The following is a 14,623-nucleotide window of genomic DNA, read 5'->3' as shown; positions in this document are numbered from 1 at the left end:
TTTTAGCTGGCACGTTTTACAGTGCACATGATATATACAATACATGCAAACAATTGTTTTCATGATGCAAACAAACCACAACACTGCTGATAACACCTCTTCTTTCCTCTTGTTATCATTCACTTCCTCTTACCACTGCAATTCTGCACTGCAGGCAATATGTATTTGCAGGTGTGACAGGCAGAGGAGTGTCGAGAAGTTTCATTGCACAAAGAGAAGAAAAAAAAAAAAATAACGAACAATTATTCTCTCAGTTATGTGTAAAGCCACAGCAGGGAAAATGACTCACTGCCGGAATGACTTCAGACCTTGCTTACTGTTTTTCAGCCTTACACTAAAAGATCACTTTACACTTGAAGGATGGAAAATATCTAGTCTATTTTTTCTTTCTTTCTTTATAAAAAAAAGTATTTGGTTATATTGGAATGGTGTCCATTCTATGGAAATTTGGCCAATTTTCCTTTTCGTCTACAGCCTGTTTTCATTACAGCGAGAACTAAAGAAAATAAAAAAGGAAATTGAAAACTCATAATTTTTACTTAATGCTTGCTGCAAACATTTCAGTTCCCTGTCAAAGTTTAGGCTGTTTTCTTCAGTCCTGCATAGTATAGAATTGTGACGCAGGTAGGTGTCAGCCCCCACCCCCTCAGCACTCTGCCTGTCCCATGCGTCTGTCTGTGAAAGCACTGAAGTCATATTCCCCTGTTTTCACGTGCTCGGTGCAGCAGTGCAGAAATGTTTGAGCAGTGGATCATAGCAATGACTGTTCTCCTTACTCTCTTTCATCCAAAACTTACGGAATCCTCCTCAAACTGTGAGGATAATAAAATGTGTGGCTGCCTCATCGAAGGTTTGCAAATTTCTGATGCTTCTTTATTTCATTTGTTTTTATTTAAACACACATATTTAGTTGAAGTGCAACATGTGAATTTGTGTCCTTGTTTATATTCATAACTGATTTATCTAGAATATTTTTTAAAGAGAGGTGTTGAAGTATGTATACATTTATACTACAAAACACAACTTTGCATTAAAATAAAGAAACCAACCTGATAAAAAGCAAAGGAAACTGCTGGCTCCAATCCATGTGCACCACATCCTACATCATTCTCTCTCTCTCTCTAACTTTTTCTCAAAAACAAAATGTACAATGAAGAGCATGCATCTTTTGTCTTTCAGACAGGAACATACCAATAAAAACAGTGGATAAAAATGCAACAGCAACAGTCTTCTGCCCTGACCTGGAAGAGGGTGAAGATCTCATATATTCCAGTTTATACAAGGAAGGGACCAAACTGCACTTTGTTGACATAAGAAACAAAAGTTACCAATCATGGCAGCATATTCAGGTGTCCTTCCAAAACTCCAGTGTCTTCTATATGATTCAGGGAACTGAAGATAATGATACAGGAATCTACAGCTGCACAATCCACACTAAGATCAGGAAAACAAAACAGACTATCCTGCTCATTAAAGGTACAAAGCAAGTTATAACATAATAACTTCAAATTCACATTAAAATCTGCATAATCCCAGAGTTTATTATGATTTTACAATATGATGTCATTCTTTTTGTCATTGCTGTCTTGTAGTGATGGTCACTTAATGAAAATTAAAGCAACAGGCTGAGAAATTTACTTAAATGTAAAATTTAAATAATATCTTTACAAATTATGAATTACTATTGTTTTGTTTTGTTGTTTTGTTTTATTTTATTATTTTGTGTTTTGTTCTTTGCTTTGCTTTGTTTTTACGCTCTTTCTGGACGCCTATAATTTAATTTTGTTTGTTTATATTATGTATGCGTATAATTTCAGATGCTCAGCAGCCCACAGAACCATCACCCACCTGTCTTCCAGAGCATACACTGCTGCTGAGTGTTGGCTGTGGGATTGTTATTTTATACAACCTGTTAATTACAGCCATTGCCTTTTTTCTTAGTGTGAGTATCCATATCTGCAATCACACACACACACACACACACACACACACACACACACACACACACACACACACACACACACACACACACACACAACATTGTTCAGAAATTGTTGGTGCAGCTATCATTATGAGGACTCTCCATAGACATAATGATTTTTATACTGTACAAACTATAGATTCTATCCCCTAAACCTAACCCTCACAAAAAACTTTCTGCATTTTTACATTTTCAATAAAACATCATTTAGTATGTTCTTTAAGCAATATGGGGACACTACAAATGTCCTCATAAACCACATTAATACCCTTGTAATTACCAGTTTGTAACCTAAAACAAAGTCCTCGTAAACCACTTAAACCTGCCCACACACACACACACACACACACACACACACACACACACAAAACCTGTTGAAAAGACCAGCATAGCCAGTCACCTGTATATGTAGAGTACGGGATGCAGGTTTGCATGGTGTGCCCACCATGCTTCTTAACTATCTTAATGAGCATGCTTCACCAGAAAGAATATACTAGTTGTTTACCCTCACCAGCTAAGATTTCCTGCTTGACCAGCACCAAACCAGCAAACACCAGCATGAACCAGCATGGAAAACTATGCTGATCTAAGCTGGTCTTTTCAGCAGGGACAACGTGTCCTATAAAACAAATACAAAGCATGTATTCTGCAGTATGGTTCCGTTAAAGTTTTGGCTATTAGTCCAAGTTTATTAACTTTGAAACTAAATGCTAGTGTACTCCTGAAAGTTGACAAATGTAACCTTTGGCAAATTAATAATCTAAAAAAAAAAGATTATTTTTATGAAGATATACTCTTTAAAAACTGCACATTCATTATATCTAATCATGTAAATTCATGTTTAGTTCTCATGTATCAAGATTTGATAAGACTGACTTTTTCAAGCAAATGTTCCTGCACTATGAAATTGTTTAAAATGTGTTGTTATTTTAGTATAAAATCAAGAACAAGGAGCCACCTGAGAATCCCTACATAAACACAAGACCAGGAGGATTCAGGCGATGCAGATGAGCTCAGCATACAGTGAAGAGATTCCACAATGATATACATGACATTTTTCACGCACTGTTACCTTTTTACTGTGCTGGGTATCAATTGGCCACTTACAGTATAGTTTGTTGAACAGATCTACTAATTGCTCTTGAATTACTGTAAGTTTTGTATGTATTTTATTCTTTTTACACTGAAACACTATGAAACTCTGACTTTAATGGAAACCTGTGTTTTTATGATGCAAATGTCTCTCATTCCTACATTTCTACAAAGACAGGATGTGAATTCAGTGATTTATCAAAATGTTTCTAAAGAGTATATCTCTGGAATAATTACTGCTTTCTTCAATAAAAGTGGATAGATGTGTAATTTTCTCAAAATACATCATTTTGGGGGGAAAAGATTGGAAATTATTACATTCTTGTTTATTATAATAAACTACATTAAAACAATAAGACATGTTTTCCTTTTGTGATCTAAGAATTGATGCATTAGAGGGCTACACAATGTGTTGAGCTAATCAAGATCCTCTTTTATGGGAATGAATGAATGTTATGTTGTACAACTGCATTACCACTATAAAATGTAATGAAACCTTGATATAGTTAATACAGTCAGATTGAAAATTCAGAACTAAAAGCAGACAATATGCTGACATATTGCAAAACACAAAGTGTTTATCTATAACTAATTCTGTACATTCTTCAAATAGAGCACATCTGATTTTAATTTTTTCTACAAATTCATAGAAATGATTATCTCTTGACCATTGGGCTATAATTGGCTGAGAGTAAGTCAAACCCCACCCTAACCAAGTTTTCCAGTTCCATGTTATTGCTGTTTTTGCTCAAATCTCATTCTACTCATTCAATATTTTCCACTTGATTACACATATTGTGCAAATTTGCTACATTACATGCAAAATTTTGAGCACTTTACGGGCATTTGCAGTCAGCTTGAGGTTTCCTGCCTCGTTACTGATGTCATCAAGCTTTCCAGAACTCACTCAAGAATAAAAAGTATATAAAGACAAGGGGATCTTTGTGTTCTCACATGACACAATGATTATCATCCTTATTACAACCATTATATATATCCCGCTGGGAATCGGTAAGTACCTGCTGGGCTTCAAATGTTTATTTGTGTGTCTTTGGATTTCAGGCAGATATAGTCTAGATGGCAACAGCTTATATCAGTAGGCTGGGTGACAGAAAATCTTGAAAGTTAAAGAGCTTGAACAAAAGGTGATCTAATCTAAATACCTTCATTTGAATTTATGGCTAGGATTGTGTTCTCTGACAGTTGAAATGTTGCTATTGATCTGCAGCAACTGAAGTGAATTGGCCCAAGCTTTGGCCTACATTTAGAACTTGGAACAGGGTTGGAACAAGTTCAGAGAGAATTCAGAGGCCCTTTTTGGAGACGTTTAGTGAATCTTTGTGTGGTTTTATGATAAATGCAATTAATGCAGACCAAAACTTTATCATGTCCTGTAATTAAAATATGTCACACACAAAAAACAAAATAATTTGTATTGTTATAGTACAGTAATAATATTTGGTCATTAAATATCTATGGAAAGTTACTGATGTTCCATTTATTTTACCTAATGCACACATCTCACCCACATCTTTTTGTCTCTAGCTCTGCATGTGTCTCAGCCTTATCGTGTAGAAGGGGAAATGGGACAAGCCCCTCTGCACTGCTCCTTTAGTTCAAAGTTTAAGCCAGAGGAATTACAGGTATCTCTGTATAAGGGCTTGCATGGCCAAGAGAGGATCTGTACTGCCTATGTCAACCTCTCTGAGCCCTACTTTATAACAGATGGTGCAGTCCATTGCAAAGGGAATATAAGCTCTGGAACAGTGGAAATCATCATCAGTGGACTGAAGGGGGAAGACACAGACATCTATCGCTGTGAAATAGAGATTCTGTACCCACCTCCATATCTCAGGAGGGTTGGAAATGGCACTGTTGTTTACATACAAGGTAAGACATATCAAACTTTCTGCCTCATTCTCTGTCTGTCGATAAGTCTAATACGTTTATTATCCCTCTTTTTCAAGTAGTTTAATTGCAAATCCTGAGTTTCTAGCTATGTGCTAGCCTTGATGCAATGTCTTTTATTGTGTGTGTTCTGATGTACTGTACAATTTGAAATGTGATGTAATTAGTTATGGAAGACCTACGTACGATTCATTGTCAATACTATAGAGGGAGCCAGAGGGTAAATTTTATAATAGGATGAATGTTGTGGTCACCTCTGAACATGTGTGGGTGGAAATGGGGCCACCCCAACACAGCACAGTTGACTTTACAGCACTTTTCACTCTATAATTTGTTATCGCATTACGCTGTGGAAACTTTGAATTTACGTGTGAATGATGTTTTTCTTTGAAAATGTCATTTTCTTTATGACGTAAGTGCACAAAAGCAACATTTAAAAAACTGAAAGTTACACTGCTAGCATCCTGTTTTCAAAAAGAACAAGGCTGTATTCACTAAATTATGTGAAAACAAAACTACCATTAACTACAATAAATGGGTCACATACAGTACATATATTTTTCAGGGCAATTAAATTGTGGTGTGTGTGTTCCTATCCAGAGAGCATGTATAATAACTGGTCTTGCTGTTTCATAGAAACCCCAAACTGCCCTATTGCATTCACCCAGAGTCAGAGCCAGAGCCAGAGCCAAACTGCACAGCGGGCATCTGTCATCAGTGATGTGGGTCCACTTCCTCTGCTATATGCCATTCTAATTATTACTTCCTTCAGCTTTCTTCTACAGGTGAGAAACAACTGTCTGTCCCAATAATTTCCATTAATAGAACCAGATCTGAATTATTTTACTCCACTCGCTGTATGGCCATTTCTTTAGATCTGTTTTTTCTACAAAGGTTTACTCAAGATTTTATTTATTTTAGCTCCATATGATATTATTTAGGTTTTTGTGTGACTAGAATGTGAATGACCCAAATGTCACTTTCTATTGTACAGATCATGAAGAACATATGGAAATGGAGGGACACTGGATCCATGGCTTCACAAAAAGAGAGCTATAGACAATTCTAGGGGCGTAATCTTCAAATGTTTGCATTCACATGTATTCATGTGTAATTTCCACCTACATGTAATCACATGTACAGTATTCTTACCGCATGTAATCACATGTAATTTCCACCTGCATGTAATCACATGTATTCTTATCTGCATGTACTCACATGCATTCTCATCTGCATGTATTCACATGTATTTGTATATTTGATTGTTTTTGTGATTTTATTTCATTGTATTTAAATACAGTGTTTGACTAACTGCTTCTTCAAGGTTAAATAACAGGAATAAATAAATATTTATTCTAACAGTTCTAACAACTGTTACATTGTAACATAACTCTTTATGTGAGATGGTTTTTAATGTTTTTTCTTATAAGTTTCATTAGCTATAATAATGGCATGTGGTTATAACACTGTACAGCAAAATCAGAATTGCACATTGCAAATTTTTTCTATTATAGTCAAGCACAACAGATCAATAAAGTGTCAGAAAAGTATGTACTGTATATTCCATATTTAAAACAATAAAAACTATGGGCATGTATGTTGTCACAGAAAATACCATTACAGTAAACAGTATAGGCTTTTCAGCAAATTTAATCAACATGATCATGAAACACAAAACAATTACGTAATTAAACAGAAAAAAACTTTGAACCATTTTTCGCCCCCCCCCCCCCCCCCCCCAAAAAAAAACATAACTATAGATTTATAACACACATATACTGCATAAAACATGTGGCAAATTGCCACGACCTGGCATTTATGAAAAATACCCTTGTCCTGGCAGGGTTGGGGAGTAACAGAATACATGTAACGGGACTACGAATTTAAAACACAAAATATAAGTAACTGTATTCCACTACAGTTACAGTTTAAATCATTGGTAATTAGAATACAGTTACATTCAGAAAGTATTTTGATTACTGAAGAGATGACTTTGCATTTTATTGTCATTTGTTTCATTTAATATTTAGTCCTTTCAGATGGAAAACATTTATACATATAAATGATGCGATCCAAAGTGCATTTGAACAGCAGTGAAACACTTTCTTATGATGTGTTACATTCATACGAGCAGACAGAGAAGTAAGTTTGAAGTAAGTTTGGAGCAGAAGAAATAGAAATAAACCTTGTGTAAATTGTCAGCTTTACGCTAAGCTAAAATGCTATTTCTAGCCATTTTACATGCACATGTTACCAGGCACGATCATATTTTTTAATCAAGAAAATTCATGTTGGATAATAATTTCTTTTTTTCTAGTAAGACCTTTGATATTAGGTCAAAAATCATATTCTTGATAATAATTTTTGTATTGTTTTCCTGTAAAAATATCTAAAAATCCTTAAAACAAGATCAATTTGATTGATCTTCTTTTAGAAACAACACTGCATAAGATATTTCGGTTTTTCAGAGAATGTATTTTTAACATGTGTATTTTGTCTTACTGTATTGGAGAGTTTTTATAGTCAAAACAAGTGAAAAAATCTACCAGTGCTGAAGAAGTAATCCAAAGTATTTACAATACGTTACTGACCTTGAGTAATCTAACAGAATACGTTACAAGTTACATTTTACAGCATGTATTCTGTAATCTGTAGTGGAATACATTTAAAAAGTAACCCTCCTAACCCTGTGGAACATCATTTAACATAAACATAAGTTAAACTTTTCAGTTAAAATGTACCTTCATTATATAGTTGACATTTGGCTCAATGAATGCCAGTGTGGTTTCGTTGTGTTCACCTATAGCAAATATTTTATGATGTTAGTATTTTAGAGCATAAGAGGATTATTTAAGAGGATTTCTCCAAACCTCCAATGATGAATGAATCTCCACAGATACCAACTCCTTTTAAAGAATAAAGTCACCTGATTGAACATCGCTCATAGTAATGCAGTTGGCAAAATGGTATTGATATGTAATCAGTAAGAACATGTCAAGCATATGTCACATGTCAATATGACTATGCTGGCTATCTTTGCCATCACCTAGAAAAAAGAGCTAATGCACTGTGTCTCAAATCTGTCAACCTCAGCTATTCATATAAAAAAAAAAAAAAAAAAAAAAAAAATAGGACATGAGAATCTGATAAGTTGCTAAGCTTTAATTTTTGTGCCGCTTCAACAGACTTCAGAGGATGTGGAATGAAAATGGTCTAGTTTACTATAAGGACATCTGAATCACAACCCCTTACCACAACTAGGACATTAACTGTGCTAAGTGCAGATTTAAGAAGTTTAACTTTAATTATTTGCCTTATTTGTGGTGAAGAATATAAAATGTTGCTAACAGATGTAAAGAACAAGCAAGATTTCCTTTACACACAATATTAGGCTGCTTGAACATCTTCTGGTCATAGCTAGTGTGAACTAGTGTTATTCTTTTATACTGGATATGCCTATATACTGTGTAAGAGTAGTAGAAACCTAAATTGCATTTAAAAGCAAGTGGATCAACATGACTTTATTGCTCATTTGATAGGACATGGGGTTTTCCACGGTTGTACTTCAAAACATTTTCCTTTCAACAACTTCATATTACAAGAAAGCTACCCACTCACTTCCTCGTTGACAGATGTGTTTCTCAGCTGGGACACCTTAAGCAAAAGGTGAAAAATTAATCACAGTATCTAAATAATATCACACATTATGTCTTTATTTCCACAGTAGAGAACAATCTTTTAAACATGTTAGATGCTGCTGTTTCCTACTATCACAAACGTCTCACACCAGACTGAGTGACAAATATGATGTCTGTAGGTGTCACTGATCATCTAACCTCCACACACTTCCTGTGTTTTTTCTCTCCATCAAAAACAAACTGAAGAGCTTTGGCCATCATCATGTCAAACTGACGAGGAAATGTTAACATGACTGACAGGTTTATTCTGCTCACCCTCTGCTTTTCTCTAATACTTCAGAATGGTAAGAAGCTAAATACCTTTAATCTTTCTCATGCTGTTGCCAGTTACTCGTCTGTGTGCATGCCATACAAATCATTGTTGGGCAAAACAATTTAGACCAGATTAGACCAGTTAATTACCAAGATGATCTGGTGTTGGAATGAGTTTTCCTTTTAATTGGCTAGTTAAAGTGATAGTTCATCGAAAAATGACAATTCTCTCATTATTTACTCACCCTCATTTGTTGTCTCACATAATATACAGTAAGATATTTGAACTATAAATGTCTGTTTTCTGAATGAAGTTTCTTGTTTTACCTCAATTTGTTGTTCAGTTGATAATTTTGACGTGAGTGAACCTCTCAATCACACGCTGAATGAAGATGGTTCAGTATCTGTCATATGCAAGTATGATGGACAAGGCACGGAATGGGACGCTGAGCTGAAAATGAACAATGAATGTGTTTGTAAGCTTTACAAAAAAGAAGAACAAACAGAAGATAAAATGTGTGACTGGGATCATGAAAACAACACATTCAAGTTTACCTTAAAGAAGCTGGAGGCCAGACACAAAGATCAACTGTTTTCATGTGAGATATCCAGAATAAGACCATATCCATTAAAAATAAAAGAAGGAAAGAAAACAAAGCTTTTCCCAGGTGAGTTCACAAAACGGTATTGAGGGATTAGAAATGAAATGTTTTGGTGTGTTATGTACAGAAAAATTATTTTTACATTCCGCCTCTGCCGTTCCATAGCCTCCTGTCCCATTGTTAACGGGTTACAATGATACAGAATGGTTCAAAATAGTCTTTTTAAAATGAAAGTACACTGTGCTTAAACATTTCCAAATGAAACAACAATACTAAATCAACTGCTGAATCTATTTAGAAACAGAAGCAGTTGTTTTATTTGATGCAAAAAAATAAAATAAAAAAATTATTAGTCTACAAAACATTTAAATAGTTAAGAAAAAATAGAATAAAAAAAAAAAAAAAACACAGGCTACATGGCATCTGCAAGCATCTTTTAAAAAAAAAAAAAAAAAAAAAAAAATGTTATCCCTTTTCTCCCAATTTGGAATTCCCAATTCCGACTACTTAGTAGGTCCTCGTGGTGGCGTGGTTACTCACCTCAACCCGGGTGGCGGAGGACAAGTCTCAGTTGCCTCCGCTTCTGAGACCGTCAATCCGCACATCTTATCACGTGGCTTGTTGTGCATGACATGCTACTCTCCGCGATCCACGCACAACTTACCACGTGCCCCATTGAGAACGACAACCACTAATCGTGACCACGAGGAGGTTACCCCATGTGATTCTACCCTCCCTAGCAACCGGGCCAATTAAGTTGCTTATGAGACCTGGCTGGAGTCACTCAGCACACCCTGGATTTGAACTCGTGACTCCAGGGGTGGCAGTCAGCGTCAATACTCGCTGAGCTACCCAGGCCCCCCTGCATCTAATTATTACCTAATTATTCCTGTTTCTTAGCAATGTTACTGTAAAAAAAAACACACAAAAAAAACAAAACAAAAAAACACCTTTGATTCACTTATTGTTTGACACAGCAGAGCCTTCTTGTTACAGTCGTCACAGTCAGCAATGTACATGTGAACCCCTCATGAGACCGTGAGGGCATTGAAAAGATTCAGGCAACAGAACATGATGTAATCCCGAAATTTCACTGTGAAAAATTATTTGGTTACATGAAAAATTAATGGAATAAAATCATATAAACACTGAACTTTTTCACTCTGAAATTTTCTGTTCTGTTCTGCCAAAAATTCTGTTCATTTTCATTCCTTGAACAGTTTGCAATCTCTGATGGTAACATCACAGTACAGAAAAGCTATTCAAATCCACTCCTGACGGGCAATTATCCGGCACACCTGCCTGTGACTTCCCAATCCTTTTCTTGGAGTACCCAAGAAATGTACAATATAAAACAATAACTTTTATGAAATTTTTTAATTTTTAATTTTTTAGGAGTCAATATTCCTTATCCACCATCAAGGAGAAACTGTCCAAGCATTAGGTCTTCAGCTGAACTGATGAATCACACATCTCCAAACATTACCTCACCTGGAAACAACTATACTATTGTAATCTTGGGACTGAGTGTGGTGGTGGTACTGCTCTCTCTCTATAGCATTATTCTTACCTGCATCTACATCAGATTGAGGGTAATTCTTATTTATTGACTTTTTTTTTTAAATCGTTTAATTTAGATGTTTTATTAATATCTTAACTAATTAGCATCTTGCTATAAGTTATTATCTTGTTATTAACAAACTCAGTGTTACCTGCAAAAAAGACAACCTAAATATATAGGATACTATGGGGCTAAAGGCACCCCTTAAAGAAATGTTGCTTTTTTTCTGGTCACAAAATGTATACAAATAATTAAATAAAGAAATAAAGAAAAAAAGAAAGAATGAAAAAAAAAAAGAGTTTTTTTTAATTTATTTTTTATTGAATATTGATAGAGCAACATAATTTTTGTGAAAAGAATTAATAACGTTTCGATTAAAAGTTCAGTAAAAAAAAAAAAAAAAAAAAAAAAAAAGTGGTGTGGGAGCCATTTACACCACACTTGGGGTAAAAGGCCCCTAAGGGGTTTAAAGTGATATTGTGTAGATACCAGAACAATAGTTATAGGGCACAATTGGTTAACTAATGCAAATCATTTTGAGACACCAACATGCTTTTTTTTTTTTTTTTTTTTTGAGTAATAAATTAAGATGATGCTTACTCAAAATAAACACTTCAGAAAAACACATTTCAAACACATTTGGCATTTTATTACATCTCAAGTATTCTGTAAACAAACTAATCTCTATTATGATTGGATGAGTCAATGTGAGCACACTTTGAACATTTTTAATAATAAATCTATTCACCCCACTTAAAAAAAAAACAAAAAAAACTGTGTTTAATAGGAGCCTTTAGCCCCTACAACAGGGGGGATTTTACCCCAAATACCATCCTTACACTTACTGGAAATGTATTGGAAAATGTTTGATTCAATGACCTTACACAAAACTGAAAATGCTAAATTAGTATTTTGTTTCAAAAGAAATGTTAATTTCAGGGATTTTCATTAGCTACAGAAATTTGCAACATTTAAAAAAATATTAAAAATTAGATCAGATTGCCTCAGAATCAAACATTAGGTGCAAAGATCTCATGGATCAGGAAAATCTTGCATTATAGTGTCAAACAGGTGTTTAGGAAAGTGCTGTGGTAGTTTTTGTTGCTATTTAGTGTTTTGGGTGAAAATAAAATCAATGGAGCCTTTTACCCCACGGAGCCTTTAGCCCCATTGTACCCTGTCTATAGGCTACTGTTATGTAAACATTTTTAGACTTTTGTAGGCTGACTGAAAACAGAATGAAATATAGGAATCAAATATTTGTCACTCAAATCATGATACAAATAAATAAATCATTATTTTATGCTTCATGTTTCCATTTATTTTGGTGTTTATTTATTTTTTTCTTCTACCCATGTCACAAAGCTTGAATCATCTGACACATTGACGTATGTGCCAATGCAGGTAAGAACCCATGTTCCCAATCTTTTAGCATTGGCTGAATATTCTGAAGATGAATATGAAGAAAAAATAATGCATGAAATCCTTAAAATACAATTGCTTTTACTGTATTCCAGAGGAGAGTTAAACGATATGATGTAGACAACACAGAATACATGGACATGCGTGAGGTGCAGAAACAGGGAGGATCCATCAGAGATATGAACCACAACTCTCATCCGATCCGATGATCTTTCTGAGCCAAACAGCAAATCTCCAGTGGCATGATCACGTTGGCATATCAGAGCATACACTTTCCCTGCTATACTACTCCCACAGCTGGATGGGATATAGTTAAGCTACACTAAAGAATATCACAGGACAAAATGATTGCCTTATACTCTACTTAACTGCCGGACATGAAAATACATTCCTTAATGCCAGAACATCTGCATATTGCTGCACCATCTCTGCTCAAATATATTTTCATCTGGTGGTTTGTAGAGCCTCATGCTAATTATTATATTCAGTCATTATGGCTATGCAAAGCTGAAAGTATATAATGTATCATTTCATAATGTTTGTATCTTGGGAATTTTCTAAAAAATTGTATGTATTCAACTGACCAATGAACGTGAAAGTGCTTGATTGTTATTTTTTTTTTCTCTCCAAAGATAATAATGTTTATCAGAACAAGATGAGGAGTGTTTTGTATTTGAACCGCTTTGTTATTAAATATACTGACAACATGTATTTGTTCTTAATCTGACTAATTAGAATTTTTCCAGAGATTTACTGATAAAATCAGGATATTAAGGGGAGACCAGGGTTTGGTTGGCACACCTTTCATACTTTGTTGAATATCTCTGGTGGAACAAACGATAAAGATACCTCAAGTAGTGCAAATGAAAGCTTAATTTCTTAGGTTACAAACAAACCCATTCAATGTCATCAAATATTTACTGCCTTTTGTTAATTAAGGGTCAAAGTCGTGTTGTGCATCTGTGCCAACCAACCACATATTGGGGTTCACTGGCACAGGCAACACACAGAAAAACAAACAACAGTTTACTATAAACCAGGACAACACATGTTTGTCTTCTATCATTAATATGAATTATGATTATGTAATTAATATAGTATTTTATAAATATGATTATGATTAATATATACAAATTCACAGTTTGGAATTCTATGAACAGTTTTTCCATACATAAACTTGTATAAATAGATAAATCTTTACTTAAATATGGTAAACTCATTTTATATACTGTAAATGTAAAACATTTAAAAGGAACTAATTGTATCATTTGCTGGTGTTGAACCACGTATATGTATAATAGGCCTAATAATAATAATAATAATAATAATAACTTATATTATAAATTTTTTTATGTTATATATGTGTGTACTTAGAGGTATTAAATTGGTAAATAGTGTGTTAAGGTTATGAATTATTCTTTTTTTTTTTTTTATGCCCAGTGTGGTAACCTACCCAAAATGAATGTGTCAACCAAAACCACTCACACTCTTTTGATGAATTAGCCAGCTAGCATATCACACTCTTACAAATTTTATATCAAAACATAGCTGATACTAACCACTGTTAACTGAAATGAATATATTTTTAATATACTTAATATATTATATTTACATTTTTAGCAGATGAGTTTAATTTTTGTTTTGACACACAGATTTTAAAATTCACATGCCCTGACAGAATCAGTCTGTGTAAGTCAAGAAAGTGAACATTTAGATGTTACTTTTGTAAACATACCAGAATTACCAGAAATGAACTCTGTGCCAAACAAACCCCGTCTCCTCTACTTTTCAGGTCAAGTGGTTATAACAAGAATAGTTTGATCTGTCTAAGAAATAAACATCTGCTTCATCTATAGCTGGAATTAAATCTTACTGAAACCATACCAACTGTCCACAAGTACAAATGTATGAGGTCACAAGTGTGTCAGATCAAATCTTGTGATGAGGAAAAAAGCCTCCTAATCCCAATCTTCTACGTAAACCATACCATCACAATTTCTATTTTACATTCACTACTCTTCATTTTGAAATAATGGTACTATCATGACACTTTCAACAATCAAGCTCATATGATTAATATCAAGTGTTTGTATTTGTCCTGATTTTG

General features: G+C 34.3%; 3 protein-coding genes across 3 annotated transcripts; all 3 read left to right on the top strand.

Annotated features, from left to right (window-relative positions):
• The first annotated feature begins 715 nt into the window (after positions 1-715).
• Positions 716-3,418, top strand: LOC127447700 (uncharacterized). Its single transcript, XM_051709717.1, has 4 exons — positions 716-850; positions 1,180-1,476; positions 1,818-1,942; positions 2,915-3,418. The coding sequence occupies exons 1-4, from the start codon at positions 736-738 to the stop codon at positions 2,990-2,992; spliced, it is 615 nt and encodes a 204-aa protein (XP_051565677.1). The 5' UTR covers positions 716-735; the 3' UTR covers positions 2,993-3,418.
• Positions 3,419-3,994: 576 nt separating this feature from the next.
• On the top strand, positions 3,995-6,340 carry LOC127447699 (cytotoxic T-lymphocyte protein 4-like). Its single transcript, XM_051709716.1, has 4 exons — positions 3,995-4,084; positions 4,619-4,963; positions 5,618-5,766; positions 5,976-6,340. The coding sequence occupies exons 1-4, from the start codon at positions 4,036-4,038 to the stop codon at positions 6,048-6,050; spliced, it is 618 nt and encodes a 205-aa protein (XP_051565676.1). The 5' UTR covers positions 3,995-4,035; the 3' UTR covers positions 6,051-6,340.
• A 2,512-nt stretch (positions 6,341-8,852) lies between these two features.
• LOC127447698 (uncharacterized) lies at positions 8,853-13,223 on the top strand. Its single transcript, XM_051709715.1, has 5 exons — positions 8,853-8,963; positions 9,276-9,599; positions 10,929-11,125; positions 12,460-12,498; positions 12,612-13,223. Exons 1-5 carry the CDS (start codon positions 8,909-8,911, stop codon positions 12,723-12,725), a joined length of 729 nt encoding a protein of 242 aa, XP_051565675.1. The 5' UTR covers positions 8,853-8,908; the 3' UTR covers positions 12,726-13,223.
• Positions 13,224-14,623: the final 1,400 nt, after the last annotated feature.

This window comes from Myxocyprinus asiaticus, chromosome 11 (assembly GCF_019703515.2).
Source record: "Myxocyprinus asiaticus isolate MX2 ecotype Aquarium Trade chromosome 11, UBuf_Myxa_2, whole genome shotgun sequence".
In the NCBI taxonomy this organism is placed as follows: domain Eukaryota; kingdom Metazoa; phylum Chordata; class Actinopteri; order Cypriniformes; family Catostomidae; genus Myxocyprinus; species Myxocyprinus asiaticus.
Note: the sequence above shows the minus strand (reverse complement) of the source record. Positions and strands in the feature narration are given on the sequence as shown.